Source organism: Oscarella lobularis, chromosome 10 (assembly GCF_947507565.1).
Source record: "Oscarella lobularis chromosome 10, ooOscLobu1.1, whole genome shotgun sequence".
Lineage (NCBI taxonomy): Eukaryota > Metazoa > Porifera > Homoscleromorpha > Homosclerophorida > Oscarellidae > Oscarella > Oscarella lobularis.
In genome coordinates, this window is record NC_089184.1 from 1,406,386 (window position 1) to 1,433,092 (window position 26,707).

General features: G+C 46.3%; 13 protein-coding genes, 1 long non-coding RNA gene and 1 other non-coding gene across 24 annotated transcripts; 4 read left to right on the forward strand and 11 right to left on the reverse strand.

The window, feature by feature from the left end:
- Nucleotides 1–84: 84 nt before the first annotated feature.
- LOC136192184 (cellular tumor antigen p53-like) lies at nucleotides 85–2,316 on the reverse strand. Its single transcript, XM_065980704.1, has 15 exons — nucleotides 2,216–2,316; nucleotides 2,118–2,149; nucleotides 2,005–2,066; nucleotides 1,799–1,866; nucleotides 1,685–1,733; nucleotides 1,597–1,629; nucleotides 1,475–1,544; nucleotides 1,310–1,423; nucleotides 1,146–1,256; nucleotides 1,040–1,091; nucleotides 740–933; nucleotides 574–701; nucleotides 401–516; nucleotides 230–353; nucleotides 85–177 (listed from the first exon to the last, which is right to left on the reverse strand). The coding sequence occupies exons 1-15, from the start codon at nucleotides 2,314–2,316 to the stop codon at nucleotides 85–87; spliced, it is 1,347 nt and encodes a 448-aa protein (XP_065836776.1).
- Nucleotides 1,526–7,509, reverse strand: LOC136191883 (uncharacterized protein KIAA0825 homolog). 7 transcript variants are annotated; one of them, XM_065980298.1, is made up of 26 exons: nucleotides 7,010–7,509; nucleotides 6,574–6,745; nucleotides 6,354–6,510; nucleotides 5,217–6,303; nucleotides 5,135–5,166; nucleotides 4,936–5,079; nucleotides 4,760–4,881; nucleotides 4,565–4,709; nucleotides 4,311–4,501; nucleotides 3,984–4,259; nucleotides 3,856–3,934; nucleotides 3,657–3,805; nucleotides 3,567–3,609; nucleotides 3,460–3,515; nucleotides 3,281–3,408; nucleotides 3,101–3,231; nucleotides 2,917–3,046; nucleotides 2,836–2,869; nucleotides 2,741–2,784; nucleotides 2,648–2,694; nucleotides 2,216–2,590; nucleotides 2,118–2,149; nucleotides 2,005–2,066; nucleotides 1,685–1,733; nucleotides 1,597–1,629; nucleotides 1,526–1,544 (listed from the first exon to the last, which is right to left on the reverse strand). In XM_065980298.1, exons 2-21 carry the CDS (start codon nucleotides 6,675–6,677, stop codon nucleotides 2,384–2,386), a joined length of 3,306 nt encoding a protein of 1,101 aa, XP_065836370.1. In that variant the 5' UTR covers nucleotides 6,678–6,745; nucleotides 7,010–7,509; the 3' UTR covers nucleotides 1,526–1,544; nucleotides 1,597–1,629; nucleotides 1,685–1,733; nucleotides 2,005–2,066; nucleotides 2,118–2,149; nucleotides 2,216–2,383. The 7 variants fall into 7 exon arrangements, with proteins under 7 accessions (XP_065836370.1, XP_065836369.1, XP_065836368.1 ...); XM_065980297.1 differs by having other exon boundaries at nucleotides 3,101–3,225; nucleotides 6,354–6,745; XM_065980296.1 differs by having other exon boundaries at nucleotides 3,101–3,228; nucleotides 6,354–6,745.
- On the forward strand, nucleotides 6,684–7,731 carry LOC136191903 (tumor necrosis factor alpha-induced protein 8-like). The gene is made up of 2 exons (XM_065980331.1): nucleotides 6,684–6,760; nucleotides 7,035–7,731. Coding segments are annotated over exons 1-2 (588 nt in total). The 5' UTR covers nucleotides 6,684–6,759; the 3' UTR covers nucleotides 7,622–7,731.
- LOC136191901 (uncharacterized HIT-like protein slr1234) lies at nucleotides 7,704–8,565 on the reverse strand. Of its 3 annotated transcripts, none has more exons than XM_065980330.1 (5): nucleotides 8,354–8,565; nucleotides 8,197–8,301; nucleotides 8,073–8,145; nucleotides 7,890–8,012; nucleotides 7,704–7,799 (listed from the first exon to the last, which is right to left on the reverse strand). In XM_065980330.1, the coding sequence occupies exons 1-4, from the start codon at nucleotides 8,537–8,539 to the stop codon at nucleotides 7,921–7,923; spliced, it is 456 nt and encodes a 151-aa protein (XP_065836402.1). In that variant the 5' UTR covers nucleotides 8,540–8,565; the 3' UTR covers nucleotides 7,704–7,799; nucleotides 7,890–7,920. The 3 variants fall into 3 exon arrangements, with proteins under 3 accessions (XP_065836402.1, XP_065836401.1, XP_065836400.1); XM_065980329.1 differs by having other exon boundaries at nucleotides 7,878–8,012; nucleotides 8,354–8,564; XM_065980328.1 differs by lacking the exon at nucleotides 7,704–7,799 and having other exon boundaries at nucleotides 7,818–8,012; nucleotides 8,354–8,564.
- A 12-nt stretch (nucleotides 8,566–8,577) lies between these two features.
- Nucleotides 8,578–10,277, forward strand: LOC136191893 (LIM and senescent cell antigen-like-containing domain protein 1). The gene is made up of 11 exons (XM_065980318.1): nucleotides 8,578–8,724; nucleotides 8,779–8,824; nucleotides 8,880–8,946; nucleotides 9,005–9,125; nucleotides 9,188–9,253; nucleotides 9,306–9,383; nucleotides 9,443–9,538; nucleotides 9,591–9,738; nucleotides 9,789–9,837; nucleotides 9,892–9,967; nucleotides 10,025–10,277. The coding sequence occupies exons 1-11, from the start codon at nucleotides 8,612–8,614 to the stop codon at nucleotides 10,179–10,181; spliced, it is 1,017 nt and encodes a 338-aa protein (XP_065836390.1). The 5' UTR covers nucleotides 8,578–8,611; the 3' UTR covers nucleotides 10,182–10,277.
- On the reverse strand, nucleotides 10,147–11,880 carry LOC136191892 (uncharacterized). Its single transcript, XM_065980317.1, has 12 exons — nucleotides 11,793–11,880; nucleotides 11,632–11,744; nucleotides 11,522–11,586; nucleotides 11,413–11,471; nucleotides 11,303–11,363; nucleotides 11,126–11,240; nucleotides 10,985–11,059; nucleotides 10,794–10,938; nucleotides 10,680–10,740; nucleotides 10,501–10,629; nucleotides 10,372–10,446; nucleotides 10,147–10,316 (listed from the first exon to the last, which is right to left on the reverse strand). Exons 1-12 carry the CDS (start codon nucleotides 11,858–11,860, stop codon nucleotides 10,236–10,238), a joined length of 1,047 nt encoding a protein of 348 aa, XP_065836389.1. The 5' UTR covers nucleotides 11,861–11,880; the 3' UTR covers nucleotides 10,147–10,235.
- A 6-nt stretch (nucleotides 11,881–11,886) lies between these two features.
- Nucleotides 11,887–16,471, reverse strand: LOC136191886 (splicing factor Cactin-like). Its single transcript, XM_065980309.1, has 27 exons — nucleotides 16,349–16,471; nucleotides 16,043–16,293; nucleotides 15,911–15,980; nucleotides 15,810–15,863; nucleotides 15,701–15,757; nucleotides 15,574–15,654; nucleotides 15,489–15,521; nucleotides 15,402–15,440; nucleotides 15,281–15,343; nucleotides 15,176–15,230; nucleotides 15,024–15,118; nucleotides 14,869–14,958; nucleotides 14,749–14,812; nucleotides 14,607–14,686; nucleotides 14,481–14,550; nucleotides 14,374–14,420; nucleotides 14,254–14,316; nucleotides 13,257–13,372; nucleotides 13,136–13,200; nucleotides 13,013–13,077; nucleotides 12,917–12,961; nucleotides 12,826–12,858; nucleotides 12,600–12,773; nucleotides 12,462–12,545; nucleotides 12,364–12,414; nucleotides 12,237–12,299; nucleotides 11,887–12,183 (listed from the first exon to the last, which is right to left on the reverse strand). The coding sequence occupies exons 2-27, from the start codon at nucleotides 16,225–16,227 to the stop codon at nucleotides 12,058–12,060; spliced, it is 1,968 nt and encodes a 655-aa protein (XP_065836381.1). The 5' UTR covers nucleotides 16,228–16,293; nucleotides 16,349–16,471; the 3' UTR covers nucleotides 11,887–12,057.
- Nucleotides 16,472–17,353: 882 nt separating this feature from the next.
- On the reverse strand, nucleotides 17,354–18,357 carry LOC136191906 (uncharacterized). Its single transcript, XR_010671022.1, has 4 exons — nucleotides 18,233–18,357; nucleotides 17,921–18,144; nucleotides 17,766–17,868; nucleotides 17,354–17,690 (listed from the first exon to the last, which is right to left on the reverse strand). It is a non-coding gene; the product is annotated as an uncharacterized lncRNA (long non-coding RNA).
- On the reverse strand, nucleotides 17,410–17,517 carry Trnai-uau (transfer RNA isoleucine (anticodon UAU)). Its single transcript has 2 exons — nucleotides 17,478–17,517; nucleotides 17,410–17,445 (listed from the first exon to the last, which is right to left on the reverse strand). It is a non-coding gene; the product is annotated as a tRNA-Ile (tRNA).
- Nucleotides 17,589–19,754, forward strand: LOC136191894 (2-oxoglutarate and iron-dependent oxygenase domain-containing protein 3-like). Its single transcript, XM_065980319.1, has 9 exons — nucleotides 17,589–17,647; nucleotides 17,698–17,900; nucleotides 17,951–18,069; nucleotides 18,123–18,187; nucleotides 18,242–18,301; nucleotides 18,352–18,505; nucleotides 18,556–18,629; nucleotides 18,677–18,726; nucleotides 18,778–19,754. The coding sequence occupies exons 1-9, from the start codon at nucleotides 17,607–17,609 to the stop codon at nucleotides 18,912–18,914; spliced, it is 903 nt and encodes a 300-aa protein (XP_065836391.1). The 5' UTR covers nucleotides 17,589–17,606; the 3' UTR covers nucleotides 18,915–19,754.
- On the reverse strand, nucleotides 18,912–20,630 carry LOC136191890 (endophilin-A3-like). The gene is made up of 8 exons (XM_065980315.1): nucleotides 20,478–20,630; nucleotides 20,356–20,424; nucleotides 20,066–20,282; nucleotides 19,950–20,011; nucleotides 19,820–19,891; nucleotides 19,592–19,759; nucleotides 19,421–19,524; nucleotides 18,912–19,364 (listed from the first exon to the last, which is right to left on the reverse strand). Exons 1-8 carry the CDS (start codon nucleotides 20,520–20,522, stop codon nucleotides 19,037–19,039), a joined length of 1,065 nt encoding a protein of 354 aa, XP_065836387.1. The 5' UTR covers nucleotides 20,523–20,630; the 3' UTR covers nucleotides 18,912–19,036.
- LOC136191895 (ADP-ribosylation factor-like protein 15) lies at nucleotides 20,328–21,715 on the forward strand. 2 transcript variants are annotated; one of them, XM_065980322.1, is made up of 6 exons: nucleotides 20,328–20,718; nucleotides 20,770–20,914; nucleotides 20,970–21,029; nucleotides 21,088–21,143; nucleotides 21,212–21,358; nucleotides 21,419–21,715. In XM_065980322.1, exons 1-6 carry the CDS (start codon nucleotides 20,521–20,523, stop codon nucleotides 21,491–21,493), a joined length of 681 nt encoding a protein of 226 aa, XP_065836394.1. In that variant the 5' UTR covers nucleotides 20,328–20,520; the 3' UTR covers nucleotides 21,494–21,715. The 2 variants fall into 2 exon arrangements, with proteins under 2 accessions (XP_065836394.1, XP_065836392.1); XM_065980320.1 differs by having other exon boundaries at nucleotides 20,339–20,718; nucleotides 21,415–21,715.
- On the reverse strand, nucleotides 21,384–23,255 carry LOC136191889 (testis-expressed protein 9-like). The gene is made up of 10 exons (XM_065980314.1): nucleotides 23,169–23,255; nucleotides 23,054–23,117; nucleotides 22,618–22,987; nucleotides 22,473–22,555; nucleotides 22,327–22,413; nucleotides 22,155–22,241; nucleotides 22,026–22,090; nucleotides 21,902–21,971; nucleotides 21,717–21,851; nucleotides 21,384–21,666 (listed from the first exon to the last, which is right to left on the reverse strand). The coding sequence occupies exons 1-10, from the start codon at nucleotides 23,231–23,233 to the stop codon at nucleotides 21,592–21,594; spliced, it is 1,101 nt and encodes a 366-aa protein (XP_065836386.1). The 5' UTR covers nucleotides 23,234–23,255; the 3' UTR covers nucleotides 21,384–21,591.
- Nucleotides 23,256–23,275: 20 nt separating this feature from the next.
- LOC136191891 (m7GpppN-mRNA hydrolase-like) lies at nucleotides 23,276–25,398 on the reverse strand. The gene is made up of 7 exons (XM_065980316.1): nucleotides 25,322–25,398; nucleotides 25,116–25,267; nucleotides 24,916–25,043; nucleotides 24,746–24,844; nucleotides 24,538–24,690; nucleotides 24,373–24,485; nucleotides 23,276–24,322 (listed from the first exon to the last, which is right to left on the reverse strand). The coding sequence occupies exons 1-7, from the start codon at nucleotides 25,360–25,362 to the stop codon at nucleotides 23,959–23,961; spliced, it is 1,050 nt and encodes a 349-aa protein (XP_065836388.1). The 5' UTR covers nucleotides 25,363–25,398; the 3' UTR covers nucleotides 23,276–23,958.
- A 10-nt stretch (nucleotides 25,399–25,408) lies between these two features.
- LOC136191899 (peptidyl-prolyl cis-trans isomerase B-like) lies at nucleotides 25,409–26,437 on the reverse strand. The gene is made up of 5 exons (XM_065980326.1): nucleotides 26,296–26,437; nucleotides 26,121–26,240; nucleotides 25,960–26,047; nucleotides 25,710–25,894; nucleotides 25,409–25,637 (listed from the first exon to the last, which is right to left on the reverse strand). Exons 1-5 carry the CDS (start codon nucleotides 26,368–26,370, stop codon nucleotides 25,500–25,502), a joined length of 606 nt encoding a protein of 201 aa, XP_065836398.1. The 5' UTR covers nucleotides 26,371–26,437; the 3' UTR covers nucleotides 25,409–25,499.
- Nucleotides 26,438–26,707: the final 270 nt, after the last annotated feature.

Consider the following 26,707-nt stretch of genomic DNA (forward strand, 5'->3'; position numbering starts at 1 on the left):
GAAACTCGGAAAACCAACAATGCCAAAAGCAAAGCAAGTCATGCAGTATAGAACTACAGTACGTCGGAAAGAAAAAAAAAAAACTTACTGAAAGGAAACAACTCTCTTCAACGAGTAGTGAAAGGAGCGTGACTGGGACTGACTGCCATTCGAAGACCCCACTGATGATCCAGACAACTATAAAAAAAGATTCAACATATAGTCCACGTCTGCAGGCATTAATTGATACCTCTTGCTGGCTCAAGTCTTGACCATTTGCAGGTTGCAAAGCAGCAAGCCCATTGGCAGGTTGCAAAGCAGCAAGCCCATTGGCAGGTTGCAAAGCAGCAAGCCCATTGGCAGGTTGCATTTCTCTGAATCGAATATTTTTGAAAATGATGACTACTCAAAACTTGCGTACCTGGTCTCTTTCCTGTCCCTTTCGGCGATCTTTGAATTCTCCTTGACCAGGCGATCGAAAAGCTTGAGGTTCTCATAAACCTCGAGGAGGGTTCCGTAATGCTTCTTTCCCTTAACCTTAAAAAATGGCGTCGTTATCTGACAAGTGTATGCATTATTTTTTTGCGCTCTTACAGCAACGTAGTAGACAGTTTCTGAATCAGAGTCCTCTTCAACGCACTCCCTCTTGGCCTCAGGATCCTTCCAGCTTTTTAAAAAGGCAGTGCATCTTTGCCGAATCTTTCTCTGCACGGGTTTTCCCTCTGTAGAGATTGCTTAGTCAGTCAATGAAAGTGCTGACCTTGATGACTTATACCTGGTTCTGAGTCGCTGTCCGGTGGTGGCTCCCGGCGGATTTTTGACGCCTGCCTCGCAACGTCGTCGCCGTTGCTGGCAGATGCTTGCTTCAAAAAATTTCTCACGTGGGTGATCTTGTCTCGCCCGGGACTTGCACACACGCGAACGTCCACGGTATCTCGGCCAATAATGCGGCCGCTAGAAGCACGTTTTAACCAGAAATCAAAGAGAGAGAGAGTGTGTATGTTCGCAGCTGTACTTTATTTCCAAGGTGAAAATAAGCTGACATCCCTTTCGATCATACCCTGGCAGACAAGACGAGAAGCACGCAGAAGCAAAAAAATACGTTGCTTCTCCTACGCAAAGCAAAAACATGCACAGAATGCCAAAGTTCACGAAGAGATTCTTACCTGTGGTGACACTTGGCTGAAAAGGCAGCAAAATGCACGGCCTATTCGCTTCCATGACGTATTCAGCGTCCGAATGATTTGTCTTGAAGACGTGTAAGGGATTGGGATGACCTGAAATGAGAGGACGCGTTGTTAGATTTTATGACTGATTTTTTAATTCTCACCGTCTTCGTTCTGCTGCATGTGATTGGGGCATCGAGTGATAGGCTCTCGGACGTAATCTATTTTCTTGAAAGTGGGCATCAGTCGGAGCTTTGCCCCTCCAGTTCTTAGGCCCTCTAAGGAGAGAGATTGAAAGAGGAGACAGTGTGCTGATCTACGACACCTACGGTTTGTAGTGAAGCAAACAGGAAACATTGTCAGCTTTTTCACAAAGAACTTGTTGAGCACAGATGAATACTAAAAAAACTTACAATAATAAGTACATACAACACCTGATTTGATTTCTCACCGTCCACGGAATGCTCTTCGATTCGCCTTCAATCTAAGCAAAACGGTGCCGTAATGAAATTCGTTTTTCCCTCTTTTCGCCAACTCACCTCTTTCGGAAATTTAATTTGAAAATTGTGCACTCCAGGAAAGGGACGACTACAAGAAGAAGAAGAAAATAAGTCCACGAAAATGAGCAAAACATGGTGTATGCAGGTACTGACTCTGACGGTATTCCAAGAATAGGATCAAGCAAATACTCTTCCGTCAGCACAGGAGAAAAAGAAGGAGCCTAAATGAAAGGACGCCGAGCCTTGTCATTTATCCTCCGAATACGTATAAATAGACTACATGCTGAACAGCTGTCAGCGTTTTAGTACATGCGTTTTGTCCGAAATTGTATCTCTATGAGAGTGCAGGATAAACTTACGACAGGAGCCTGGGACGCCGCCTGGGACAGGGTGGTGCTGACTGTAAATTCGACACGATTGTCTGACGACAGGAGAAATCGAGACAATCGGCGTATAGAGCGTTACTTCTTACCCTCCTGCACCATAATCGTCGACGGACACATTCTGGAAGACAAAAGAACGTGACAAAAAAGTGTCGTTGTTGCACGACAAGGAGGGCTCTGTGCATACCCGATGCATGAAGGTATGTCGTTGGTATCCCAAACTCTGTTGAACGTGTTTTGGCTCAGATTGAAGCCCTGCGACGAGGATTGAGACAAGGGTTGAGACATTGCGTGAATTTTGAGGAATGCGTTAACGCACGCTCTTGGTAAACAAAACGTAAACCTGAGACAACTACTAAAAAGCATTTGCTCGCTTGATGCCGCCGTGATCGAAGCGACGCATACCAATCTGATTGTATGCGAGTGCTGGAATGAAAATTTCTTTCGCGAGGTGGTCCGAGTCATTAGGCAAAACCAACTTGACTACTACCACTGATGATTTTTGAGCAAACGGCGATAGGTACGGCATAGAGCCTATTTTCCAATTATTGGCCAGCCACTCCTTTTAACACCAAATGCTTAATTTTTAATTAATTAATTAATGGCGCAATTGGCTCACCAAATTGACTTTGACAACTGTATAAAGATAACGCAGACCCTCACTCCCTAGGACAGGAAAGAAATAAATGGCATAGTTAGTTACTTTACGTACCTTCTATAGGAGAGCACAGGGTGCTTGCAGCGCCAGATGAAGTCCTATAACTGTGTACAGAATACGCACATTTTCTACTGTTACATCTAGCAAACCTTGCCAATGCAAGCGTCAGTTTTCTGCTCAACTCTAGTGCATCAGTAAAGTGAGGTTACACTAAGACAGCTGCCACAAACCTGTTGAACATAGAAGCTCCACAATCAAGTCTTGGCTTCTCGCAACCAACGAATGAGCATTCGATATGTGTACGACAAAGGAACTTGACATGATAGACGTCAGAATATCTCTACAAATGTAGCCAATAATCTAAACACATTTATCCTGAAACATCAAAACAGTTCCTCGTGATCTTCTGCTTACTCTGGCAGTGTTGGTGCCTACTCCAGAACGATCAAGGCTGTGCAGTAAAAGAAGAACGGAGCGCGGAAGGCTCAGGAGGCGTAATGGAAATTCCTCTATAGTAGAGGATATGAAGTCGCGAAGTTCTGCTTCTTTCATAGAAAGTCCCTGATGATATATAAAAAATGATGGTTAACTAACCTGGGCTGTTCTCACAGGGAATTTCGGTTTCCTTAACAAATCGCCGAAAGACGGCAGGAAGGGCAATTTCCTTCCGTTCTTGACGACTTGCAAGACTGCAGCAGCAGTCAATAATAGAAACCAACAACCTCAGAGAACACGTTTGTGCCATGGCGAGAAAAACTCTTTTTGCGCATTACCTTTCCAAAAGAGGCTTTATATGGATGTTCAGTAGCCTAAACAAAGTAGTACTGCACTATAAGAAACTGCTATACGCAGTGCAATAAAGTAATTTACAGATAATTACCACGTCCTGCTTAGGGTTCTCTTCGTCATCCAAAAAACCCTCTCTGTACAAAACTAGCTCGGAAAAAGACAGGAAATAAGATGAATTTACCTTTCAGCTACTTTTGCAAACGCCTTTGCCAGACTGTCAGAGGGAAGAGGCGCCTTACTCAAAACGGTGAAGAGACACTTGTGCAATTGCCATGAAGAATTTTGAGCCAAGAGAAGAGCAGCGAGAAAACAGTCGTCTTTCACAAGAGCCTTAGAAAAAAAACTCAATAACGAGAGATACTTTCCAAACGCGGTCGTACCTCAAGGAGTACAGTCCAATCAGGCAGTGGCTGCTCAGCAAGCCACTTGAGTACCACAAAAAGGTGCTTGGGACCAGTTCTGTCAATACGCTCAGAGCGGTGACTATGTGTACAAAAAAACGTCGTACCTTTCGAATATCGACGGTTCTATTTGTGATAGCCATGCTGCTGAAACGTTCCCTGAAATTGACTCTTTTGAAGTGACTATTTCCTGCGGATCTTTTCCAGTCGTTTTCCAAATGTCCAGAAGCTTGTTGCAGTGACTGTTGATTTCTAGTAGAGAGTTAGTAGAACTTTCTCTGACGTTCTCCTCCTCCTCCTCCTCCTGAATAAAATCTGACGGCGAATTTGCAACAGACCACACAAAGCTACCGACAATAGACACCAAAGCAATAATGTCAGACCTAAGAATGAAACGATTCGGAGGAAAGTCGAGAGTTTCAGATTCAACGTACCTAAACTGATCCCTTCTTGATTCAGACACATCGACTGAATCGTATCGCGCCGAAAGCACGGATAATCCGCTGACGAAAATTTGACGAAATAACGGCTTGGCTAACGCAGGTGGAAGCGTCGTCCACAGATCATGCCTCAGTGCCTTCAACGTATAATTCCACATCTGAATTCCGAACGAACACCTCTCGTCCTAACGGTAAACAAGACATTAAAAAAAAAGAGTAGTGGCCCTTCGTCACAGATACATATGTACTTCGTAAAATGGTTTGGGATCCGCATAGTAATTGCTTTCAGCGTCCTGAAGGACGACTGTGACGGTGCTCTGAATGTGATAGTCAACTATCAGATGCTTCTGGTCGACAATCCACGTTGCAATCTGTCTGCTTACAGCAACAACGCTAAACACAACGCTGCCAAGTCAGATACTCTACGCTACACAATAACTTACCTGTCTTCTTCATCGTTGAGTGCGTGTACGTATTGAGCTACTTTATTTTGAAGATGAGCAGCTGAACTTAGTGCGACATAGTAGCACTGGACGTGAGCCTCTCGAGGCACCAAGACGGTAACCTACGAGTTTCCGATGACAAATTGCACAGCGAACAAACGCTATTTTATCCCCACTTTCGCGAGTTCGCTTAGAAACGACGAGGCAATGAATTGAAGAACCGCTACGAAAGCCCGTTTGACTGGGATACAAAGCTGACCTGACGGAAGGGATACCACAGGGAACACGGCGTCCAAGGCATTGACTATTCTAAAACAAGACTACCTCCCAAAAATAAGCGACGAGTTCGTAAATACATAGAGTGACTTTACCCACCTCTGTAACTATCTTTGACTGCTGTGCGTCACCTACAAAGATCCACCATACCATTTTCCATATAAGAAGGATTCTATCCTACCGTCTTTCAATTTATGGCACGTGAATTTTCTTGATTCTTTAAAAGCGGCGACCTCGATATCGATTTCGGATTGAATTGCAGCAACGACGTCGCGATTCACGATCTCGGCCAATGTACTCCCATACGAGTCGAACAATCGGCTCCACTTCCAACAGAATCGACTCTCCTTTTCTTTGTAACGCTTCTTATGAGTGGCTATTTTTGCTTCATCGATGGGCTCCAATAGGGGCGACAACGGAGGCAGCCGTCTCCTCTGGCGACCTATCAAATGCGCAGGTGGACTAACGCCAGGAAGCAAGTCTAACACGTTCTTTAAAAATGGCTCGGGCACCAGTCTGGGAGACGAGGAAAGTGACGAAGACGAACGACTATCATCCTCAGTATGTCCAGAGCATTCCCAAATGACAGTTTGAACAAACAGTTCAAAATCTTGGCACTGCCTCATAGCTCTTCCGATCAAGATCAGAGCATCCAAAGGCAGCGCAGTCACTCGGCACCGGCACAAATCGTCGGCTACCTTTTCCAGTTTCTTCTGCAAGAGCGAAACGTAGACATCTTCCATATAAGTCAATGGAGCAAGCTCGGCGTCGTTCATAAATGCGTCGTCTCTTAAAATTTCAACGTCGTCGCTAATCATCCGCTTCGCTATGTTGACGCTCTTCACAAAATCGTCTAAAGGGGATACGTCTGTAAAGCTGCAAGCAGTCTCCAACTCAAAGTCCTTCTTTCTCAACTGCATATACCATTTCCCAACGACGGGGACCTTGTAGAGTAGACACTGGGCGACAACGAGACGTCGTCGTTCGAGTCCAATCAACCCGGACAACTCGGTCGCAGCAGCAGCCGAAGTGGTCATATGACCCAACTGTTCGACGCAGTAGCGGCGAAGATACGCGCGCAACTGACACCACAGCGCCAGTGCATCGCGAGCGTATTCCGCCGAAGGAATCTCGTGCAAAAAAGTACTGCTAGCCGCCACCGTTGGTTCATAGGCAATCGGAAACACTAGGCCCACTTCAAAAATCAAGTACTGAAGCAAATCGAGGACGCAGGATCCGCCTGTAGGCCGCTTATCGCATTCACTCAACTACAGTAAGAATGAAAAAGTGTACGATTTCAGAATACCTGTAGCCCTACGAGAAATTGAAGCAAGTCTTCCGTCACGGAAACGTCTAGATGCTGGCAGGTGCCGTTTTCGCTTTCCAAGCATTCCATTGCCGCTGTATAGTCTCCCACCGTTCTTCCAACAAGGTCCTGAACGGCGCTGACGAACGCGTTCGCCTCTTCATCGAGTCTACAGTAGTAGACACCGAGGTGTGAAAAGGGGTTCGCGAGGGGGAGAAGGGAGCTCTCTCGCCGTTTCTGATTCGTCTCGAGCAGCTCGTCGACTCGTCTCAACTGCTCGTCCACGGTCGACGTCGCCCACGCCGACTGTTCCGCCATTTGAATTCCTTTGTACATATCAACCGTTCTAAGGCGTTCTTCCGTTCCGGCGGTGGCCCGAGAGCGTTCGATTGCGGCGAGTCGGACTGTACATAAAAAAAGTAAGACCAAAATTAGAACGAGTACGCGTCTCCAAAGCCGTTCCCTTTATTTACGAACGACGAGTGAGCGTCGCCTCGTCGAGGTGACGCTATTTATTCGTCGTGCCTCACGGCTACGACAAATAGGACGCGTATGTCATTGCGCGCACATATTTTCGCGTACGCGACGTCGGTGCAGCGATGGGCAATCGATCGACAAGGGAAAGGGGGACCCCGCACGTCTCTTCTCCGCCACCGCATCCTCCTCACCGTTTTCCGTTCTCGTTTCTGCCAGTGGCTCAAAGCGGCAACGACGAACCGGGCAAGAACTTCAACAGTCGCAGCTTGGGCCTGCGAATGCAGAAAAAGATCCTAGGCAAGATGGCGACGAAAAAGATGGCGAAGGCGTTTATAGACGAAGACGAGGGCGCTCTGCTCGACGCCCTTCAAGTGCTCGCCCTGCGCGAAATCGACGTCGAACGCAAAGCTAAAAAAATCGTCAAGAACGTGATTAAAATCGCGATCAAATTGGCCTTGCTCTATCGCAACGATCAGTTCAACGCCGACGAATTGGCGCTCGGCGAACAATTCAAGTCGAAATTTCGTCAAACGGCGCTCACCGTCGTCAGTTTTCACGAAGTCGAGTTCACGTACGATCGCGCCTTCTTGGAAGGCGAAGTGAGCGCCTGCGAGAAACTCCTTCACGATCTCATCCGACGACACTTGACCGAGAAATCGCACGGACGCGTTACGATGGTATTCGAGTTCTTTCGTCGACCGACGACGCTCGATAATCTCTTCAAATCGGAGGGACCCCATCGGGACTTACTTGACACGATCGCCGGAAAGCTCAACGTTATGCTCGAGCAGAAGAAACTCTAGGGAACGAAAAAAAAAAAGGCTATAAGTAGATTTTACATTTCGTTTGTGAAAGTTCCTAGTCAGTCAATTTTTTTTCGGTCACTACTTATGAAATATTTAAATTTCTTTGATATTGGCGCCTACGCGAATTATTGCCCCAGCTGGCTCAACGTGCTATGCTCGAGCAGAAGAAACAAACCTAGAAGAGACGGTACAGTAGGTCGTCACGTATCGATATTTCTCTAACTAAACGTGACGTCACACATAGAAAGATTACACTTCATTTTACAAGCGAGTCTTTTTCAGTCATCTTTTACACGTCAGCCAGGTGGCCAAGACATTTGCCTTCCTCCCAATACGTGCACGTGAAGATGATAGACTGACTGGGATCCGTCGGGTCCATTGTTTATGACTACGGCAATTACATGTACCAATAGAGACATGCATAAATTTTCATATGCTACTACTGTACCTATTCTGAAGCCCTGGTTCAAATTCTCCTTCTTAGCGACGTCTTTTGCTACAAGCAACAGATGACCTAACAACTACAGGAAAAATTCTCTATTTGTATGACATTCCTCGTGCATACAACCTACTTCTTCGTCCGTATTCTCTGCCAAGCTGAGCATGGGTATGGGCTTACGAGGTATGACCAAGAGGTGCGTTGGCGCTTGAGGATTTACGTCTCTGAATGCGATGCACTGAAGAATTCCATATCATGCTCTAGTGTTTCAACGCGACCAGGCATTTTACCTTTTCGTCTTCGTGAATAATGTCAGCGGGAATCTCCTTTTTGAGTATTTTCGAAAATATTGTTTCCCGTGCCGAATGGAATCCGCTTTCATCCTCGGCGCTAGTGGAATAAAGCTGGCTTGCAAGAGAGCGTCGTGCAATGCTAAGAAACGTCGCAGCGACGACAGTACGCCGAATGCCGAGCATCGTCGACAAGAAGCAAGTACGTTAGGTTGGTATGCTATAGTCTAGGCACGCCCATCATTGTTTAGCGACAGGATGGCGTCCGTTATCGGTCCGGGAGCGACCTGCTGCATTTGCCAGGAGATGTTCACTGAAAAGGAAAAGATACTCAACGCGTCAGGTCAAGTCTGGCACGATCGATGCTTCGTGTAAGACAAACGGTTACCTGTTTCCATCCTTTCGAGAAACGAGACATCCCGTAGATGTGCTCAGTGCTTTAGACCGTTCGGAGACGAGCCATTCTTCCAGGTAAAGCCTTTAGAAGTCCGCCAGAAAAAGGGGACCCCTTCGCTTTGTACCGTAGTACGACGGAAGACACTATTGCGAGTACGATTTTCAGACGCTCTATGCTCCGTGCTGCGGATCTTGCGGTGAGGATCGCGGTCGGAGACTCGGAAGAGTCCACTGTTTTTTTTTTTCTTTTTGCAGGAAAGTTCATCATTGGAAGAGTGATCAACACGATGCAGCAGAGCTGGCATCCCGAGTGCTTCAAGTGCATCAACTGCGAATCTGAATTGGCGAATATTGGCTATGTGAAGAATAGCGGAAAGTATGCCATTTTACCGTCGTAGATCGCTCTTCTTTCAAAGGATTGTTTTTTTTTGTTATTAGACCGCTTTGCAAGAAGTGCAATGCTGATCTGAAGGGAGCTGGGAAGTTCATTTGTCATAAATGCCAGTAAGACTCGACCGTTGGTCCTTCATTGCAATGGCGATCGACGGGTCAATAGCTTTCCCGTTCACGATGCTGGTATCACCTTTCGTGGCCAGCGATATCACGCTCATCATTTCAATTGCTTTCAATGCCAGTGAGACGTAGAAGTTAACTAGTATGGGCATATTTACCTGAGAGGCCTTTGACCTTCAGTGAAGTTCTGACGACGAAGGCTCGCGACTACAACAACGAATTGTACTGCATTCGTTGCTACGACAAACTAGAGTCATTCGTTTGCGGAGCTTGCAGGTGCCTTAGTGCGAAGTCGTGCTTATCTTTTCTTTGACGATATATTGCGCAGGCGGCCCATCGAAGGTCGCATTATCCACGCTCTCGGCAAGACGTGGCATCCCGAGCACTTCGTCTGCGCCTATTGCGAAAGGCCCTTTGACGGACGCAGGCACTACGAAAAGAAAAATTTGGCCTACTGCGAAGAGCACTACAACATGGTACAAACGTCCGAATATATTACAATTTGAAATAACTCGTCATTTTTTAGCTGTATGGGGAGCACTGTTTCTATTGCGACAGACCAATAGCAGGAGAAGGTAACGTAGAAGCGCACGTCTTTGTTTATCCAAAGACGCATTCCTCTTTCTAAGTTGTGACGGAGTTTTACAAGTCGTGGTGTGTTCACCACTTCCGCTGTTGCTCGTGCGACAGGCAGCTCAGCTCCAAGTGAGAGCGTTTTTTTTCTTTTGGTTTCTCACACGTTTACATTTTTTCTTATACGAGGGACAAATTTGTCGATTTCGACTTACGTCCAATGTGCAAGAAGTGCTACGAGCGCCTGCCCACCGAACTGCGTCGCCGACTGAAAGCGCAAGCGGAAGGGACGGTGCACAAGACGGCCAAAGTGAAGCGCGTCAAAAAGGACTCCGGCTTTGTGTAGCGAAGGCATGCATGCACTTTGAACCAAAATTGAGCGATTCTAGGTTTCGTCCGTCTAAAAGTTGTAGAAATTATACCGTTGTTCGGCTTCCTTCAATGGAATTTCTTCCGTTTTCTTGATGATTCGTATTACCGCCTATAAAAGGAAGGGATTCTCTCGTCTCGTTGAGATAAACTGAGCAAAGACTCACCTCAGGAGCCAAGACCTCGAAAACGTACCGGTGGTTGCTTGTGATGCTCAGCAACGACTGGATTAGCTTAGAGTGCTGCAGAAACATAAACACAATGTATCCAAGTGAGCTACTCTAACCGGAACTTACTGTCTCCTTGTTGAGGGGTCGATGGTCCGCCTGTCCTTTCAGAGACAGTCGTTCTTCGCGTTTCTTGCTTTTGAAGAAGTTGTGCCTCCACGAGTAGTCTTTGCACGTGTAAACACGTTTCAGTTCATCCTGAAGATAAGAAAATAGACAGTGAACGCTTTGCGGTGTTGTACACGTACCTTAATTTCGTCCAAAATCTTCAAGACGTAGTCGACATTCGAATACAATGGGTTGACGTTACTGAAACAAATTTAGCTACCAAGTGGAAACCCAGAGCAGTTAACTTCACATACTCTTCTTCTTCCTCTTCTTCTTCTCCCCCTTCAGAGACTTCCTCTTTGCTCTCTTTTTCCTTCTCTTCGTCGCTGGCGTCATCTTTGTTATCATCATCAGACGCCTTCTCATCAATAGAGAACTTGGGGACGCTGACAGTCATACCTAAGATATTTAGAACTCATTGCTGCAAGTGCACTAAGCTACCAACCTCCAAGACTAGCAATGCCCTTTCTGCGTTCTGTCATCCTTTTAAAAAGAAGCCGTTCTCGAGACGAAAACAAGCCTATGCAGTAGAAAAAAAATAAACAAATGAACAGCTAGCTAGGTAACAATTGAGCAAATGATTTACGATGGTCTGGGTCTAACTTGTACGAAAGGACCTGCTCTGCCTGTTTGCAAGCTGAAGTGAACGCCGCAATATGACTTTCTGAATTCCTCAGTTTTTTCAAGCAATTGGGAATCATCTAGATTCAGGGAACAAGCGTTCTGTAGATGGTTCTGGACACTAGCACGTCTACTACCGTACTTTCAATTTATCGCGTTCATCGCAATTGTAATCCCTAACACCTTTTTTTCGACAGAGCGAACTACAGTAAAAACCTCGCTCAAGTCTTCTATATGTATCTATGCCCTTACGTCTCCCCGTCGTAAGCAAAGTAGTTCACGTGAAACGATTTCTTTGTAACCTTTACGACCTAAAGCAAAGCGAGGAAGACCAAGATGCAATTTGCACTGCAATGCCTACCACAGCAGGCCACGGAGGCCAACTTGGACTCTTCGCCCAAACAACGTTTCCAACATCGATCGAACCTGTTGGAGCTCGTCGAACACGTGCATTTCGCCCTTGCGTCTCACCTTGGTTCTTCTCAAACGACAAATTTAGAGATGGCAGTTCGTCGTCCGAATCCGAGATAGACGAGCTGCTGTTCGAGCAGCTTTCAGCCGTCTCGACGACAACAGGGTCTGGTCTGCGTGCGGCTAGCTAACATAGGTAGAAAGAAAGCGCGCAGGCTTACTTTAGCCTCTTCGGCGATGAGCATTTGCGTTTTCGTTTTTGCATTGTTCCGTTGCAACCGCTGCGCATGCGAACTAAGCGTACGTAACTAGATCAATAGAGCAATACATATATTTACCATCAACAACAAAAGACGCTCTTCGGTGCAGGGGCTCTAAGCAGATAGTGATACCCAACTATAGACGTCAATTTATCGCTAGTCTACTGTCAATACTTCTTATTGACTTTTTCTGGATGCACACATAGTCTACTACAGTAGTAAGCACTCATCTCCTGTATCTGTATCTTTTGAAACGAAACCAAAGCTGAAAAATACCTTGATTATACTGGCAACGAAAGCCGTGCTGGTGAGAGTAATCCCACTCCCTGTTGACAATCTTGAACGCAATATCCTATCAAAAACGCCCTTAGACATGCTAAAACTATTCATGCAATCTGCTCGTACCTCGTACGGTGGACCCGCGTGAAATCGAAGAATCAAAAACTCGGCGCCTCCCGAATGCTTTTCCTACACAGTGTGTACTATCAGTTGCAACTAGCCCAGGGGAAAAAAAACGCAGATCTAACTATACCAGGAAAAACTGAGGCGTTTCTTTCTTGTGAATCAAATCCGGATAGAAAATCTTCAGTAGCATAATAAGCACGCGTGGTCGGCGCGAGTGTTACTTACATTAAACTTGTATCCTTGTACAATCTTAGGCGGCGGATTGTCGGCATCGTAGTGGGTCTGATTGTACTTGTTCCATTCGTATCCCTAAGCCCAAAACACATCTAAAGTGCACGTCGCGCTTTCGCTGTTATAACTGACAGTGTGAACTCTGTTGAAAAATCGGGGTTTTCTTGGCCTGTACTTGTCCTGCCACAGGTACGTCTTCTGATCGAGTTGCACTTGCACGTTAAACGTCGTCTCTCCCTCTTCGATTTCGCCGCGTTGAGCTTCAATAAGGCATTGCCTGTCAGAATCCGTTGCCAATACGTCCGTCTTATAAAGAAATACTTAGTTAAAATTCCTACTACAACGTTAGACAGCGAACCTGCTGCCCAAGATATTGTTGCTTTGCAATTTCCTGCGTGCAAAGTACAATAGATAGAATTCGAAAAATCGCGGTTTGTTTCCCTACGCACCAGTTGATACTGGTCTTCCTCGGGATTGACCAGAAGTGTTACGCTCTATCATGCAAAATCTATGAAGTTGTACGTGGAAACGGTCTCCTAATCTACCTCGTCTATGTCCTCGTAGTTTATTGGCTTAGGGCTGTAGTTTCCTTCCTCATAAGCCAAATCACCTAAGTGCAAACCACGAATCATTCTTTCAAACGGTTTTTTTTCTTTCTATTGACGCACATTGGGCCAACAGGTCTTCTTCGCTGATCTCTTCTTCTTTATCGTCAGGCTTTGCCGTCTTCGCCCTAAGAGAGACACACAAAGGTTTAGATTTGAAGAATAGGTATAGCCTTGTACATACTCTTTTCTTTCCGATTGTTGCTCCATTTCCCAACTAGGTCCTGCGCGACTCTTCTCGTCGTCTCCTGAATCTTCCTCGCTGTCGCCGGATTTCGGCTCTTTCGTCTCAGCAGCACTCTGCACAGAAAACGCAGCCGGTGTATATATTCCGGCAAGCGGCACTCTGCACAGAAAACGCAGCCGGTGTATATATTCCGGCAAGCGGTGTATATATTCCGGCAGGCGGTGTATATATACCGGCAGGCGTGTACGTACTCCGCCGGCAGGCGGTGTATATATTCCGGCAGGCGTGTGCGTACTCCGCCGGTAGGCGGTGTATATATTCCGGCAAGCGTGTACGTACTCCGCCGGTAGGCGGTGTATATATTCCGGCAAGCGGTGTACGTACTCCGGAGGCAGGCGGTGTATATATTCCGGCAAGCGGTGTACGTACTCCGGAGGCAGGCGGTGTATATATTCCGGCAGGCGGTGTATATATTCCGGCAGGCGTGTACGTACTCCGCCGGCAGGCGGTGTATATTCCGGCAGGCGTGTGCGTACTCCGCCGGTAGGCGGTGTATATATTCCGGCAGGCGTGTACGTACTCCGCCGGTAGGCGGTGTATATATTCCGGCAGGCGGTGTACGTACTCCGCCGGCAGGTGGTGTATATATTCCGGCAGGCGGTGTACGTAATCCACCGGCATGCGGTGTATATATTCCGGCAGGCGGTGTACTTACTCTGCCGGCAAGCGGTGTATATATTCCGGCAAGCGGTGTACGTACTCTGCAAGCAAGCGGTTATATATTCCGGCAGGCGGTGTATATATTCCGGGAAGCGGTGTATATATTCCGCAAGCAGGCGCTTTATATATTCCGGCAAGCGGGGTATATATTCCGGCAAGCGGTGTACGTACTCCGCAAGCAGGCGGTTTATATATTCCGGCAGGCGGTGTATATATTCCGGGAAGCGGAAAGCCCTTTCGACTCGTCAATTATCAGAGAGAAAAAGGTACGTACCTGATGTCGCAGATGAACGAGCTTTCTTCTTAGCAGCTCTTGGTGGCTCTCTTTCAAACGCGCCTTTAGTTAGTTAAACAAAAATACTCTGATGAACGAAAAACGGATTGTCTCTCAAACCTTAGAAATGTGAGCTTTCAATTCCTGGAGAAGAGTCTCCCAGTATCCTAAACACAATAGAAAATAGCGGTCGCAAACAAAACAGAAAGAAGTGCGACGATGACTACCGATGTCGACAGCGTCGCCCGAACGTATGCGTTTCATGATGTGAGACTTGAGATCCAATAACTCGTTGTGCTACATTCAAAGGCAATCAGTAGAAACAAATCAAAAACGTCCACGAATCATCGTACAGTTTTTCCGTCAAACAGCTTGTGAACGTCTTCACCGACCGCCTTGTGAATACCGCCCCTGCGATCGAAACCGTCGCCAGCTGAACAAGTTAAGAAATAAAACAATTGACTCTCAAGTGCCCTTATAGTGAGTGCTGCATACCGCTTAACGATGCTTCTGCCCTTTTCAATTTGTGTAGTTCGTTTTCGCTGATAACTGCCATGTCCTTAGACGAAGGACGCTCCGCATGTGCTGCGCTGACAGAATCGTCTTTGGATTTACCTTCCAAAATTCCAAATTCTTGCTCTGATCCAAGCCAATGTACACTTGAATGTCTTCGACGAGATCTTCCAAGTCGTCAATTGATAACCCCTATTAATTAATTAATTAATTAATTAATTAAATACGTTTCCTACTCCAAATGAATAATTAATTACCTGGAGAACGGCGTGTGGCTCTTTCAATTCCACGTCTACTCCAAAATCATCTTCCTCGGTTTCAATGTACTTGGCAAGACGATCGATAGGCTTAGCTAAAACATGCGCTAACGTCATTTTTCATCTACGCTGTTCGTCTTCTCTTTTCGTACCACGTCCATCCAACAATCGAACTTTGGACCTCAGCTTTGCTTGCTCGAGATGAAACTAGGAAGACTCGCCGTTAAAAATCAGAGCAAAATATTTTGCGTCCACACTTCATCTTCTTGCTGCTCCCATTCTTTGAACTGCTCCGCTTCCTTCACGCGCTGAAGCAGCTCCTATATTCAAGATAATCAAATATAGGAAGAAGAACAATAATCCCCGCGAGAGTCGCACTAGTTCTTGCTGACGAGCAATACGTTCCTTTTCCCTTTCCTAGGATCGACGTGTGAGAAACGCCTACATGGTATGCATACCATTTACCTCTCTTCGTCTTTTCACTTTTTCCAGCTCTCTCTAGAAGGAAGCGTTTTAATCAATAAATAAAAATTTTTTTAAATTTTCTCACCCTATTTTCCAGCATTCTCGACTTGTCCCGTTCCTCGTGTTCTCTCGAGCTCAAGTTCAAATACCCTTCCCTTTCCCGTTTCTACAACACATTCAGTTTCTCCAAAAACGAAAGCCCACGCCCACACCTTATGCCAGACGAAAGGCTGCAAAATATTGGCATCCCCAAAGGGATTATCAGTTCCCTAAGAAAAACAACAATTTCTTTCTCGTGCAGATGGTCGTTTCTTCGCTTACCAAGTACTCCTTTGTAAGCCCCATCGCTTCGAGCCGTTTCTTTTCCTTTGTCTCCTGTTGACAATTCAAAAATTTGCTTCTAGCACTATTTGGGCTCTTGCCTTCTTTGCCAGACGTCGCGCGTACTTCTCCTCGGCTGTTTCTTTCGCTTTGGTTGTCTCCTTTTCTTTCCTGCATCGTTTGCGGTCGATTTTCGAATCGCCTAGGAGGGCGACGAAGCGCGAGAAACCCACCTCTTGCGATCTCGACGCCGTTCGCGACTCGAGTCGCGTCGACGCTTTCTTTCCGACGGCGAGCGCGAGCGAGAGCGACTGCGATCGCGTTTCTTTTTGCCCATTTCTCGCAGCAGAGACGCAGACTCGCGCAAACCCGTGCACACGTGGTAACGCAGATACATAAACAATATATCGTGATACATTTCTCAGCAGAAAAATGTCTACTTTTCATCTCCTTTCCATGCTGCGTCTCCGTCATTATAAACTTCCTAAAATTAGATTCGAAAATCTCTCTAAAATCAGTGGTCAAAATTTCAACAGAACCTTTTTCCAGATGGGAACTCTTCGCTTCAGTTCATCAATTGCTTCATGAACGGCCTCTATAGCTTCTTTTCGATGAGCAGACGAAGCAGCAATAACGACACTAGCCTCTTTGACAGGAACAACTCTGTGAAGTTAACGCTGAATTAGCCCTATGTTCTAAATGTGATTGGTCTCACCCAATTCTGTGTAGTATAATCATTTTCTGAATAGGCCATTTGGCAAACATCTCTTTGCACACGCCCAACATCTCTTTCTTGGCCATTGGAATGTATGACTCGTACTCTAAACGAATGACCTCTTTTCCTATAGAAGCCACGAAAAATCAAACAAGACACATGCACGCATATTTCCTACCGTTAAATGTGTCTCTCGTTGTACCTAGAACGTAAAGAAAAGAATTAGATTTTACAAGTTCAAAGAGCGAGGGAAAAGGGAGGAGCCTAATTCCTCACACTACTACAGTGCTTTTACCGATGAACACGGATATGGCTCCTGCTGATGAAACGGAGACAAAATCGACCGCTTCTTGTACGTTCAGGGGCTCTTCGGTTATAAAAACGTATTCTCGCTCGTCGAACGCCATCCAAATCAGCCGCCGCAAATAGGAGGTATGATTGCCACCTCGGCTCCTTCACGCAAATTTAACGAGGTATCGTCGTCCACGTACTCCTGGTCGACTGATAGGACGAAATTGTCTTGAATAACTTGGAGGCTGCGTGAAAATAGCCTTTCCAGCTTGCGCTTCTAGGATCAGTTTTTCGCCTCCACTTTCTACCTGGGAAACTGCGCGATTAGTTCAGTCTTTAGATCGCTGGCTCGTTGCAAGTTGTTTGGAACGTTCACTTCGGTATTACTTCGGCCAACGAGTTCTCGGCTTTTCGCGAAGAAGAGGATTCTGAGTCTCATGAAGAATCCGGGCTTCCTGGGTCGGGTCGAGAAGATAAATATGGGAGAAAATACGTGAACATAGATTCGTCTGATTATCCGCTGAAAGCGTGCAAAAAATGACTCTGTGCTCTGTAATTGTAAGAAGAAAAAAATCTTTGAGAAAAAAAATACCGTGCCCCAGGACAGGTTCGAACTGCCGACCTCCGCATTTCAATCCATTCGCCCTAGACGGGGTACTGTCTATAAGTACAGCGCTCTAGAACCAACTGAGCTACTGGGGCACCATGGTAAAAAGTGTCTTCTAGACCGTTATATTTTGCTACTGGGCTTCTCACGCGCACGCTAATCGACCCCCTACGCTTTTGCGCCCATGAAAAGGAAGCAATTCCAAGTGAAAGATGCCGGAGAAGAGTTAGAAATGGAAAAGCTCTCCACTGCTGCTTTTCAGTTGATTCTATCAGGCGGAAACAAAATGGCGACAAGTCGCCTAAGATTTCTTTCTGGCGAAGAATGCTGTTTCGTTTCTTACTGATTGCAATAGCCGTATATATTGTGAGGTCAAGAATGCCAAGAGAGACGAGCACCCTAGCATATTCCAGAGAGAAAGTCGAGAAGCGAACCTTTGACGTCCCCTGCTCAACAGACTATGACAAGAAATATAAAGGTGGACTAGAATCAAGAAACCTTTATCTGTGTGACTCCAAACTGAATTAGGATGCACTCCAGCTCGATGTGGCCGTGTTATCATGGACAGACTCATAGAGCCAAACGAGATATCTTCTTTGAAGGCTCTATTGCAGAAGGGAATGTCTCTAGGAGGATCGTCTGGAGGAGTACTTCATTTGCTGTATTGTGTAAATGTAGCACACGTTTTCCGTTCTTGCAGCCAACTATACTTGATCTTCATTCTGGCGCGTTGACAAAAGGCGACAAGTTCGTCGACGTTTATAAGTAGAGAATACAGTATAGAAAAACAAGGGCGGCGATTTCAATTACTTTGATTAGATTGGCTGAAGCAGAAGGAATTTCTCCCATTTTTACCGCAGAGGATCAGGAAGTTTACAGGTAAGGCCTGACGCAGCCTTCAATTTAGGAATAGTCTTTTTTTCTCCTAGAAATGTAAAGGAAAAGATAAAAAAGGCAATAGGCAAAGCATTCGGCGTTGATCAGTCTCTGCTTTACCTGACAAAACCAACATTCTTTTCGCGAATGACTTCTCTTCCTGCCAAGACCTTGCACGACCAATATTGGCATCCTCACGTAGACAAGGTAGCACTTGAGAGAAACTCAATCAGTCAATCAGAGGGTCCTACTGCTAGGTTACGTATGGTTCTTTCTATTACACCTCCCTTCTTTATTTGAGCGACTATGACAAAGACTTCACTGGAGGACGGTATAGTAAATGCGTTTTTTTGACGTTGACAGGAGCTTCTGTTTCAGCTTCATCTTCGTCGATTCTGGTGGAAACAAGACGGTGGAGCCGGCAACCGGTATGTGCGCAGGTCTCTTGTTGGTGGGCTGACTTTTGAGATCTTCTTCAGGTCGCGTCTCCTTCTTCACGTCTGGCTCTGAGAACGTCCACCGAGTAGAAAAGGTGATGAGTGGCACACGATTTGCGCTGACCGTTGCGTTCACCTGCGAAAAAAATCAAGCTATCAGTGAACCGAAACGGAGATAAAATCCGCACACAAAACAACGTTCAATTGATTACGTAAAAAAAGAAACACAAAAAACGTCAAGCAGATTTGACTAAAGACTATGTGCACTCCACTCATTAGTAAGAAACGTCCGTTGTGGCCACTACTGGACGTCCACGAGAACTTCGACGTAATTGGATGGAAAATAGCCTGATTTACCACCAACCTCTCCCTCCAACCAATTCTCATCAAGCCGGCTTGTCAACTTGATTATCTGCCCTTCGGCGAATTCCAATTCGCCTTCGTTTTCCGGTTCAAAATCGTATAGAGCTCGAGCGCAAGGACTTGATGGAATGTCGTCGTCGTCGCCGCCCCCTCGAGCGCCGCCTCTGGCGTCGTCATCATCCGAATCATCGTATTTCGATTGCTTGGTGCTGCCGCGCTTCTTCACAGAGCGAGTCTCCCTGGGAGCCGACTGAGCAGAATCGAGTCTGCAAAGGAAACAAAGACAATGAGAGATGAATCTGTCCTACTGGCCCACGCTTACACAACGTCCAAAGTCGATTTCAAAGACTGCAATTTTTCGAAGCACTGTCGATGATACTCCTGCAAAGCGTCGACGAACGAGCCCAGCTGTTGAACCTGTTCGACCTGTACGTACACCCCCCGCCCCCAACTTGTATAAGCAACTCATTAATAAGAGGACGCCTTTCCGTACGTCGTTGTCCAGGAGATTGCCCATGGAAGATTGGGAGAGCTCGTACGATTCGTCAAATTTCTCCTCCGCAATGCGTATCTCTTCGTCGGTGATGTTCTTGCCTCCCGCCTGCTTTCTCTTTTTGCAGTCGAAGTCGAGACGACGACCTGATAATTTTTTGCGATGATGCTGAGACAGCGCAAACTCGGTATGAAAAGTTTTTATAAAGCCAATTGCCTGCACTATTACCATAATTTCTTTGATGTCCTTTGTCAAGAGTTGATGAAGGGGTTCAATGAAATCCTGAGCCACCGTGACATCCTAAAAGAAGGAAAAAAAGTCAAATAAATTTTTTCTTCATAGCTTCTCAGTCTCGTACAAGATCGTCCTTGTAACTAGCCATTTCTTTTAGACTTTCGCCGACTGAAGTCAACCCTTGACCTGAGAAAAAAGTTTTTAAAAGAAAAATTTCTTCGTCTTCTCTTCTCAATTCACCGAAATTCGATTCGTCGCCCAAATCGGTGCCGCCTTTTATCATGCAATCGCCGAGAATGTCTTCCGGTTGGGGATACTTGGCCGTTTTCGCTTGACGTCTCACTTTTTGATACGACGACTGAGCGAAGACTTTCATTCGAGCCGCCGGATTCGGGTGTAGGTACTCTTTCGTTTTGTTGATCATCTGATCGACCAAGGCGGATGTAGCATCCGTTTTCTAGGAGAATCGTCGGTTGGGTTCCCTCGAGAGGGCCCCGTCTACGAGAAATTCCTCGACTGCTTTCGTTTACCTTTTCTAGTTCCTTGAAATCTTCGTCTAGCTTGGTTCCTTCAGCATTGAAGATCTTTTCGCTAAAATACTACAAGACGTGGTGTGAGAGTCGGGTTTGGGTCAATGTAACGTCGTCTTCACCTGATTCGCTTTGTTAAATTGCTTCTTTAACCCAGTAAGAGACATGACGGATGTCAGAAGTGAAGAAAAGCAGACGAAAGACGATATCTCTAAGAGTGAGTCACGAAGAGTCACAACAAGTATGAATCACGTGAGTGAAATCGCGCAAGCGCTTCGTTTCCCTGTGAGGAATTCCCCGCGAATGTCTCGATGCGAAGGATGCCAGCTCGGTTGTGCGGTTGTTCGGATTGTGCTGACATCGGTGAGAATATTCGCTTGCCTCATTTTGTAAATATTTGCTCCTAATTTCCAGTTTTGCCGGAGGTTGTGTGGCTGCAAGCAATTTCAACCGCGGCCCGAGTACTCGGTAATATGCATTGGCCTATCTGGCGCCGGAAAGTCGTCTCTGTTGGCCGCATTATCGAACGAAGCGACCGACGGACTGGAACCGACTGCAGGTTTGAATTCCCTTTTTTTTTCTTTATGCAAAACGAATGAATGATTGTTGCGTAGGGTTCTCTGTGAAAGCCGTTGGTCTCACGTCCGCAATTCTAAACGTACATGAACTGGGAGGTAATAGTATGTGGTCCGCAGAATACATTGCGTTTTAGTCCGCGCTGCTGTTCCATAGGCAATGATACTGTGAGGCGTTATTGGAGTCACTACTATAGCAACAAACAGGCACTCGTGAGAGAATCTTTTATGGGACGAGTAGAAACTGTTGTACTGTTGTTGATTACCTCTCTAAATTTTAGTTGTTTGTTGTGGATGCGAGCGGTTCTTTGGATGAGATCAAGGCGGCGGCATTGGAGTTTCACAGCGCCCTAAGTCATCCCGATTTGTGCACTTTGCCTGTGCTACTTGTCTTGAATAAACGGGATCTGCAGGCAGAATCAGATGAGGTAGACAATGAGGGCTGGTACCACGTTTGATTACTCATATATTACTACTGTATTAGATAGTTGAGCATTTTCGTCTTAATGACAACTCGCGTTGTTTTACCTGCACAAGCAGCGTGCAAGACGTCAGCGAGCTGAGAGAAAAACTGAACGCGTTATCTGAAATCATTCAAAGAAACGTAGATACTTCGTAGAGACCAGTAATGTACACATAGACACTCTTGTGCAACTTCTCCTTACGTTCCCCAGTCAAGTGCTTTGACGAATTCCTCTTCGGTAAAGGATAGCAATTTAGCAGCCTCTATGTGCATCTAAAGAACTTGGAATATAATAATCCGTGTACCGGAGATCAATGACGAACCTTCTGCCTCTTTAAGATATCTATCAATTTCAGTTGTTTTTTGAAAGCGAGCATGAGTTCGCCTTTCTGCTTTGCAAGTCGTTTGTTCTCAGTCACAAGGCGCTCCATCTTCTTTCTCTCCTGCTCGCCCGAGTCCTAATCACAACGAACTGCTGGAGAGAAGAAGAGAAACGGAAGCAGCAAACCTTTGATTCTGCCTTCGCTTTCTGCAGGGCTAATTTGTACTTTTCCACTTCTTCCAACGCCCGGTTAAGTCTCAGGAGAGAGATTGTTCAGAATTGAGTTCATTTGAGCGCATCTTTATATTACCGAACTTCGACTGAACTCTGGTTGACTGTTGCCTGCTTCTGTGACCTTTTCATAGTATCTAATTCCTAAAGTAAAACGCAGACAACATCGCATTAGGCTACTTTTGTATGTCACCAGATCCCCACGTGCCTTTCGGAGGGTTATGAGTTGAGCTTCTAAGCTATTGCTCTTCTCTTTTGCCTCCTCGGAAAATTTCCTGTACTTATCCAACTGAGTCTAAATCGTGCAGAAGAGAGAGAGAGATGAGGATAACCAACAAGTTTGTCTGTTAGAACATGCAGTCATTTTTCTTTCTGCTTACCTGAAGACTTTGATTCTGCCGAATCAGATGCGACTTGTCTTCTTCTATCTCCTTTGCTTTAACTTCGCTTTCGGCAATTTTCTCATCCTATAAACTGGACTTAGTGTCTCGCGTCAAAAACTCCAATACTAATACATCAATCAAACCTTGTGGACACATTCTTCAGATACTCTATCCATTTCCTCCTGCATCACTCGAAGTTTGGCTTTGAGAAAACGAATAGTCGCTTCTAAAATAAGAAGTAAAAATTTGAAAGTCAACGACATTTCTTCCATTTAATTAATAATAAACCTGTTCCCATTCCAGCCGCTGCTTGCGGCACGACGTCGTCATCATCATAATTCCTCGCGTAATTTCCGCTTTGAATGTGACTAATAGCAGCGGCGACGGCAACGCGACTGTCAATATTAGCAAAAGGACCGCCGCCGCCGCCGCCGCCCCCTTTTTCCTGAGCCGCTTTTCTCGTGGCAACAGGAGGCCTCGCTGATCCCGTTGCCGCCGATTGAGGTCTCTTCGTCGTCGCTTTTGGATTTCGCGAAGAAGGACGAGATGCCGTCTTTATTGATCGTCTAGCTTCTCGTCCCGTGCTCGGTCTAGCCACTGGGTCTTTATCGTTCGTGGGAAGCGGAGAGACGGAACTTAGAAGTTTCTCTCGTTCCCGCTACAGCGTACGATTGCAGTTAGTTGTACGTGGCACTTATAGAACACTATTTTTTTGCTTCTCTACTAGTATGTCGTCGGCTTCTTGCATCAGATTCGCCGTCTTTTGCTCGAGTTCCGCGTTTATGCGCCTAGATTCGATGTCTAGATGAGCATTTCGAACAAAAACGATCTATGCCTACATATATTCTTCTTCTTTTGCCCGAATATCGACTTGCGAGCTCGATTTCTTTCGAAACGTCGCCATCTGTCCGTAAACACGCGCGCGTTATCTCGCCCAAAGCCCCCCCGCCCGAATCTGCCCGAATCGGAAGCTATGGACGGCGAAGAACAATATCCCCTACTCGGCTCCAACGAATCGATACAAGACGAGCTTCCACCTCATCGTCGCTTATCGCCAATTCTCCTCTTCCTCCTCGTCGTCTTGGTGCTCGACTGGATCGCCGCGGGGACGCTGTCCCTCTTCTCCGTCTACACGTGGGACAACGACGAACGCACGGACTCCTATTCGCGCGCCTATCTATCGGCGTGGCTCGTCGTCGGATCGATCGGTCTCGGAGTCATCTCCAACTTCCTATTGTCGTGCACGAGACGCTCGTGCGAGGATCCCAATTGCCAGTGCTTCGATTTTCCCTGCTGCGTTGCCTCGTATTTTGTGTCGGTCGCTCTGCTCACCTTCTTCGCTATCGCTCTTCCCGTCGTTCCCGGCGTGCTGCTCAGTTTGAATGCCGTTCAAGATGAGAGGATCTGGTTCTCGGCTTTCGGCGCCGGCACGGCTTTCTTCATGTCGCTCCTCTGTTTTCTCATCGTCTGTTTGACGTTTAAGCGAGTGCATCAGTCGGACTAGTAGAATTGCATGCCTACTGATATACTGAATCTGCTAGAGGTTGTTATAGTAGATATATCGTACGTCTCTTAGCTAGGCCTGTCGTTATTTTTTTTTTCCCGATCGAGTGTTTTGCATATACCAACCTATGACAAGTGCTTCATTATATTCTTGTAATCAAACCGAAAGTTGTTCCAGGCTGGGATCTGCCGTATGCGAACCCGCTTACGGCCTCTTGCATCCTCCTCTGTGACGACCTGCTGCTGCTGCTGCTGCTGCTGAATCCAGCTCTCAAATGGGAGCAGGCTTTCGGGGTTCTGCACTGGCCGTGGTGCAGGATGCTGTGGCGGAAGTGGCTGAGAATGAATCGATGCATAATCAAACGTCTGCCGCATCTGTAACGCCATTCCGGGAGGCATTGACTCCAACGACGGGTAGACGAAACCTAGCTGGGAGTCCCGTTTCTTCGTTAGTTCTCCTTTCTTTGCTCTGATCCACTTTCTCAATGGTCTGAAAGCTTGCCGTTGGTCACTTGAAAAAGAAGACATGACTGCACTTACTTCACAAAGGGTATCACAAGGAAAAAGTTGTTGGGATTTAATCCCAAACTCTTCTGAGGAGTCGTATCGCCCTTGTGAGTAGGCAAGTTGGCCACGCGAAACCACTCAATTTTCTAAAAACGACCTTCTAATCCAATTGTCCTTTCTAAAAACACGTCCCCTCACCTTTATTTCACATCGAGTCTTGGGCTGAAATATAGTCGACTTTGAAACGCCATAAGCAATGTATAGCTGAATTTTCTGCTCGTGGACTTGCTGAACAAGAAAATCTTCTGGATCGCAATACGGCCGAATATCAAAACCAGTTTCTTCAATCACCTGAAAAAAGTCGTCCTCAAAAGACGTGAAGTCACGAGCAAAATTTAAGAAATACCTCTCTAACAGCACAAGTAAAAGTGTCTTCCTCTTCATTGACTTTTCCCTTGGGAAAGCCCCAGCTCGTTCTCGTATAGTAGCCTTGCACCAGCAAGCACTGAAATAATCATTGAATAATATTAGTCGGAGAGTGCGAGGAAAAGTAGAACATTTTGTGAAAATATTTACCTCGTCCAGAGATTCGTCCAATATGATGGCTCCGTGGACGGGAACCTTTCTCTTGTACGCTTTCCACTCGGCAAGAATCTTGTCGACGTCTTTGGCATATTGTCGCAAAAAGGGCAGATGGCTCATAAGTGAGAAAAAGAGTTAGGGAAAAAGAGAAGGCACCCGGAAAAAAAAATAGAGAGGGGCTTTTTCGAGGATATCTGTAAAAGTAAACTCTCTCATTCCGCACTCGGGCAACTGAGGTTTCTCCTGCCGATAGAAGTCGATGTAGAACCAGTGCGCGAGCTCGATTTGAAAGCAGATGCGAATCTGATCGCTTTTTTCCTCCTCTGGGATGTTGATCAGAAATCGACTTCAAAGCGACACATCAAATTAACGAAAATAACGCTCCCGGGCGCGTCATCACCTGCATAAGTCGTTCAGAACGTCAACTGGAACAGGGGGCATGGTCGGACCATCCGGGCCTGAAATGACGTAGAGATGTACAGGGATCTATACGACCAACAGCCATCTATTCCATCGTCAACCAGCTAAGGCGCACGACGGCAAGACAAAGAGACAATACGCACATGCCAGTAATTTTTTTAGTTCTCCTCTGATGAAGCTGACTCCACTTCGAACGGCTTGTCAACGTCCAACGACCCGCTGTTCGCAATGGAACAGTCCTTGAGCGGCTTATCTCTCGAATCCGTTTTCGTCTTCTCGATTTTCCTCACAACGCTCTTTAATTAATAACCAATTAATTAATTAATACCTTTTTTAATTAGGACGCATCTCTTTATTTATTTATTTACCATTCCCTCCAGGACTTTTCCAAATACGACGTGACGCCCGTCGAGCCACGGCGTCTTCGCAGTGCAAATGAAAAATTGCGATCCATTCGTGTCGGGACCGGCGTTCGCCATGCTCAGCCAGCCCGAACCGACGTGCGTCAGCTTGAAATTCTCGTCGGCAAATTTCTCCCCGTAGATACTTTTCCCTTGGAGAATAAAAGGAAAGGCGATGGGAACGTCGAAGGCGGAAGCTCGTTCCCGGGAATCTTACCCCCGGTGCCGTCCCCGCGCGTGAAATCGCCGCCTTGGATCATAAAGTCTTTGATGACGCGATGAAATTTGCTATTTTTGTAGCCTTCCTGCGTGGGAAGTGGGAGAAGTGGCACGTGCGCGTCATCGCCCCTAAACGGGGCCCCGACAACAAAATCTTACCGGTGCTGTCTTATCCGCTAGCTTGTAAAAGTTTTCGACCGTCTTTGGCACAACATCGCCAAAGAGTCCGATAACGATACGTCCTTCTGATTTGCCTCCGATCTCGATGTCGAAGAAGACCTGGGAAAAACGCGTAGTTCGAGAGGATTTCTTGTTGCACAGTGCTCGAGAAAACCTTCTTCGTGACTAGAAGAGGGTCTTTCTTCGCCAAGACGGCCGAGAGAAAGCAGAGAACTAAGACACGTAGCATTCTTGCTGGGTAGCGTGCGTCGCGACGTCACGCCGACGTGCGTGACGGACGTGGTCAAAACAATTTCACAGGAAGTAGATTCGCACGTGAATGTGACAGCTGCAGGGATTTTCCCGACTATCGTAATTTTTTCACAATACCAAAGGTGAGAGATCCTTGAGCTTTCCTCGCTTCAAGTTTCTCTCATAAAAAAGTACCTATAAAACTCATAAAAACCGGACAGTGCAGAAAACCTACATTCCTCGAACTTACGCAGAGAAAAAACGCAATGATGTAAATGATGTATTATGTATGATCCTAGATCCTATTAATGAGTCTTATAGCTGCGGCTTAGCCG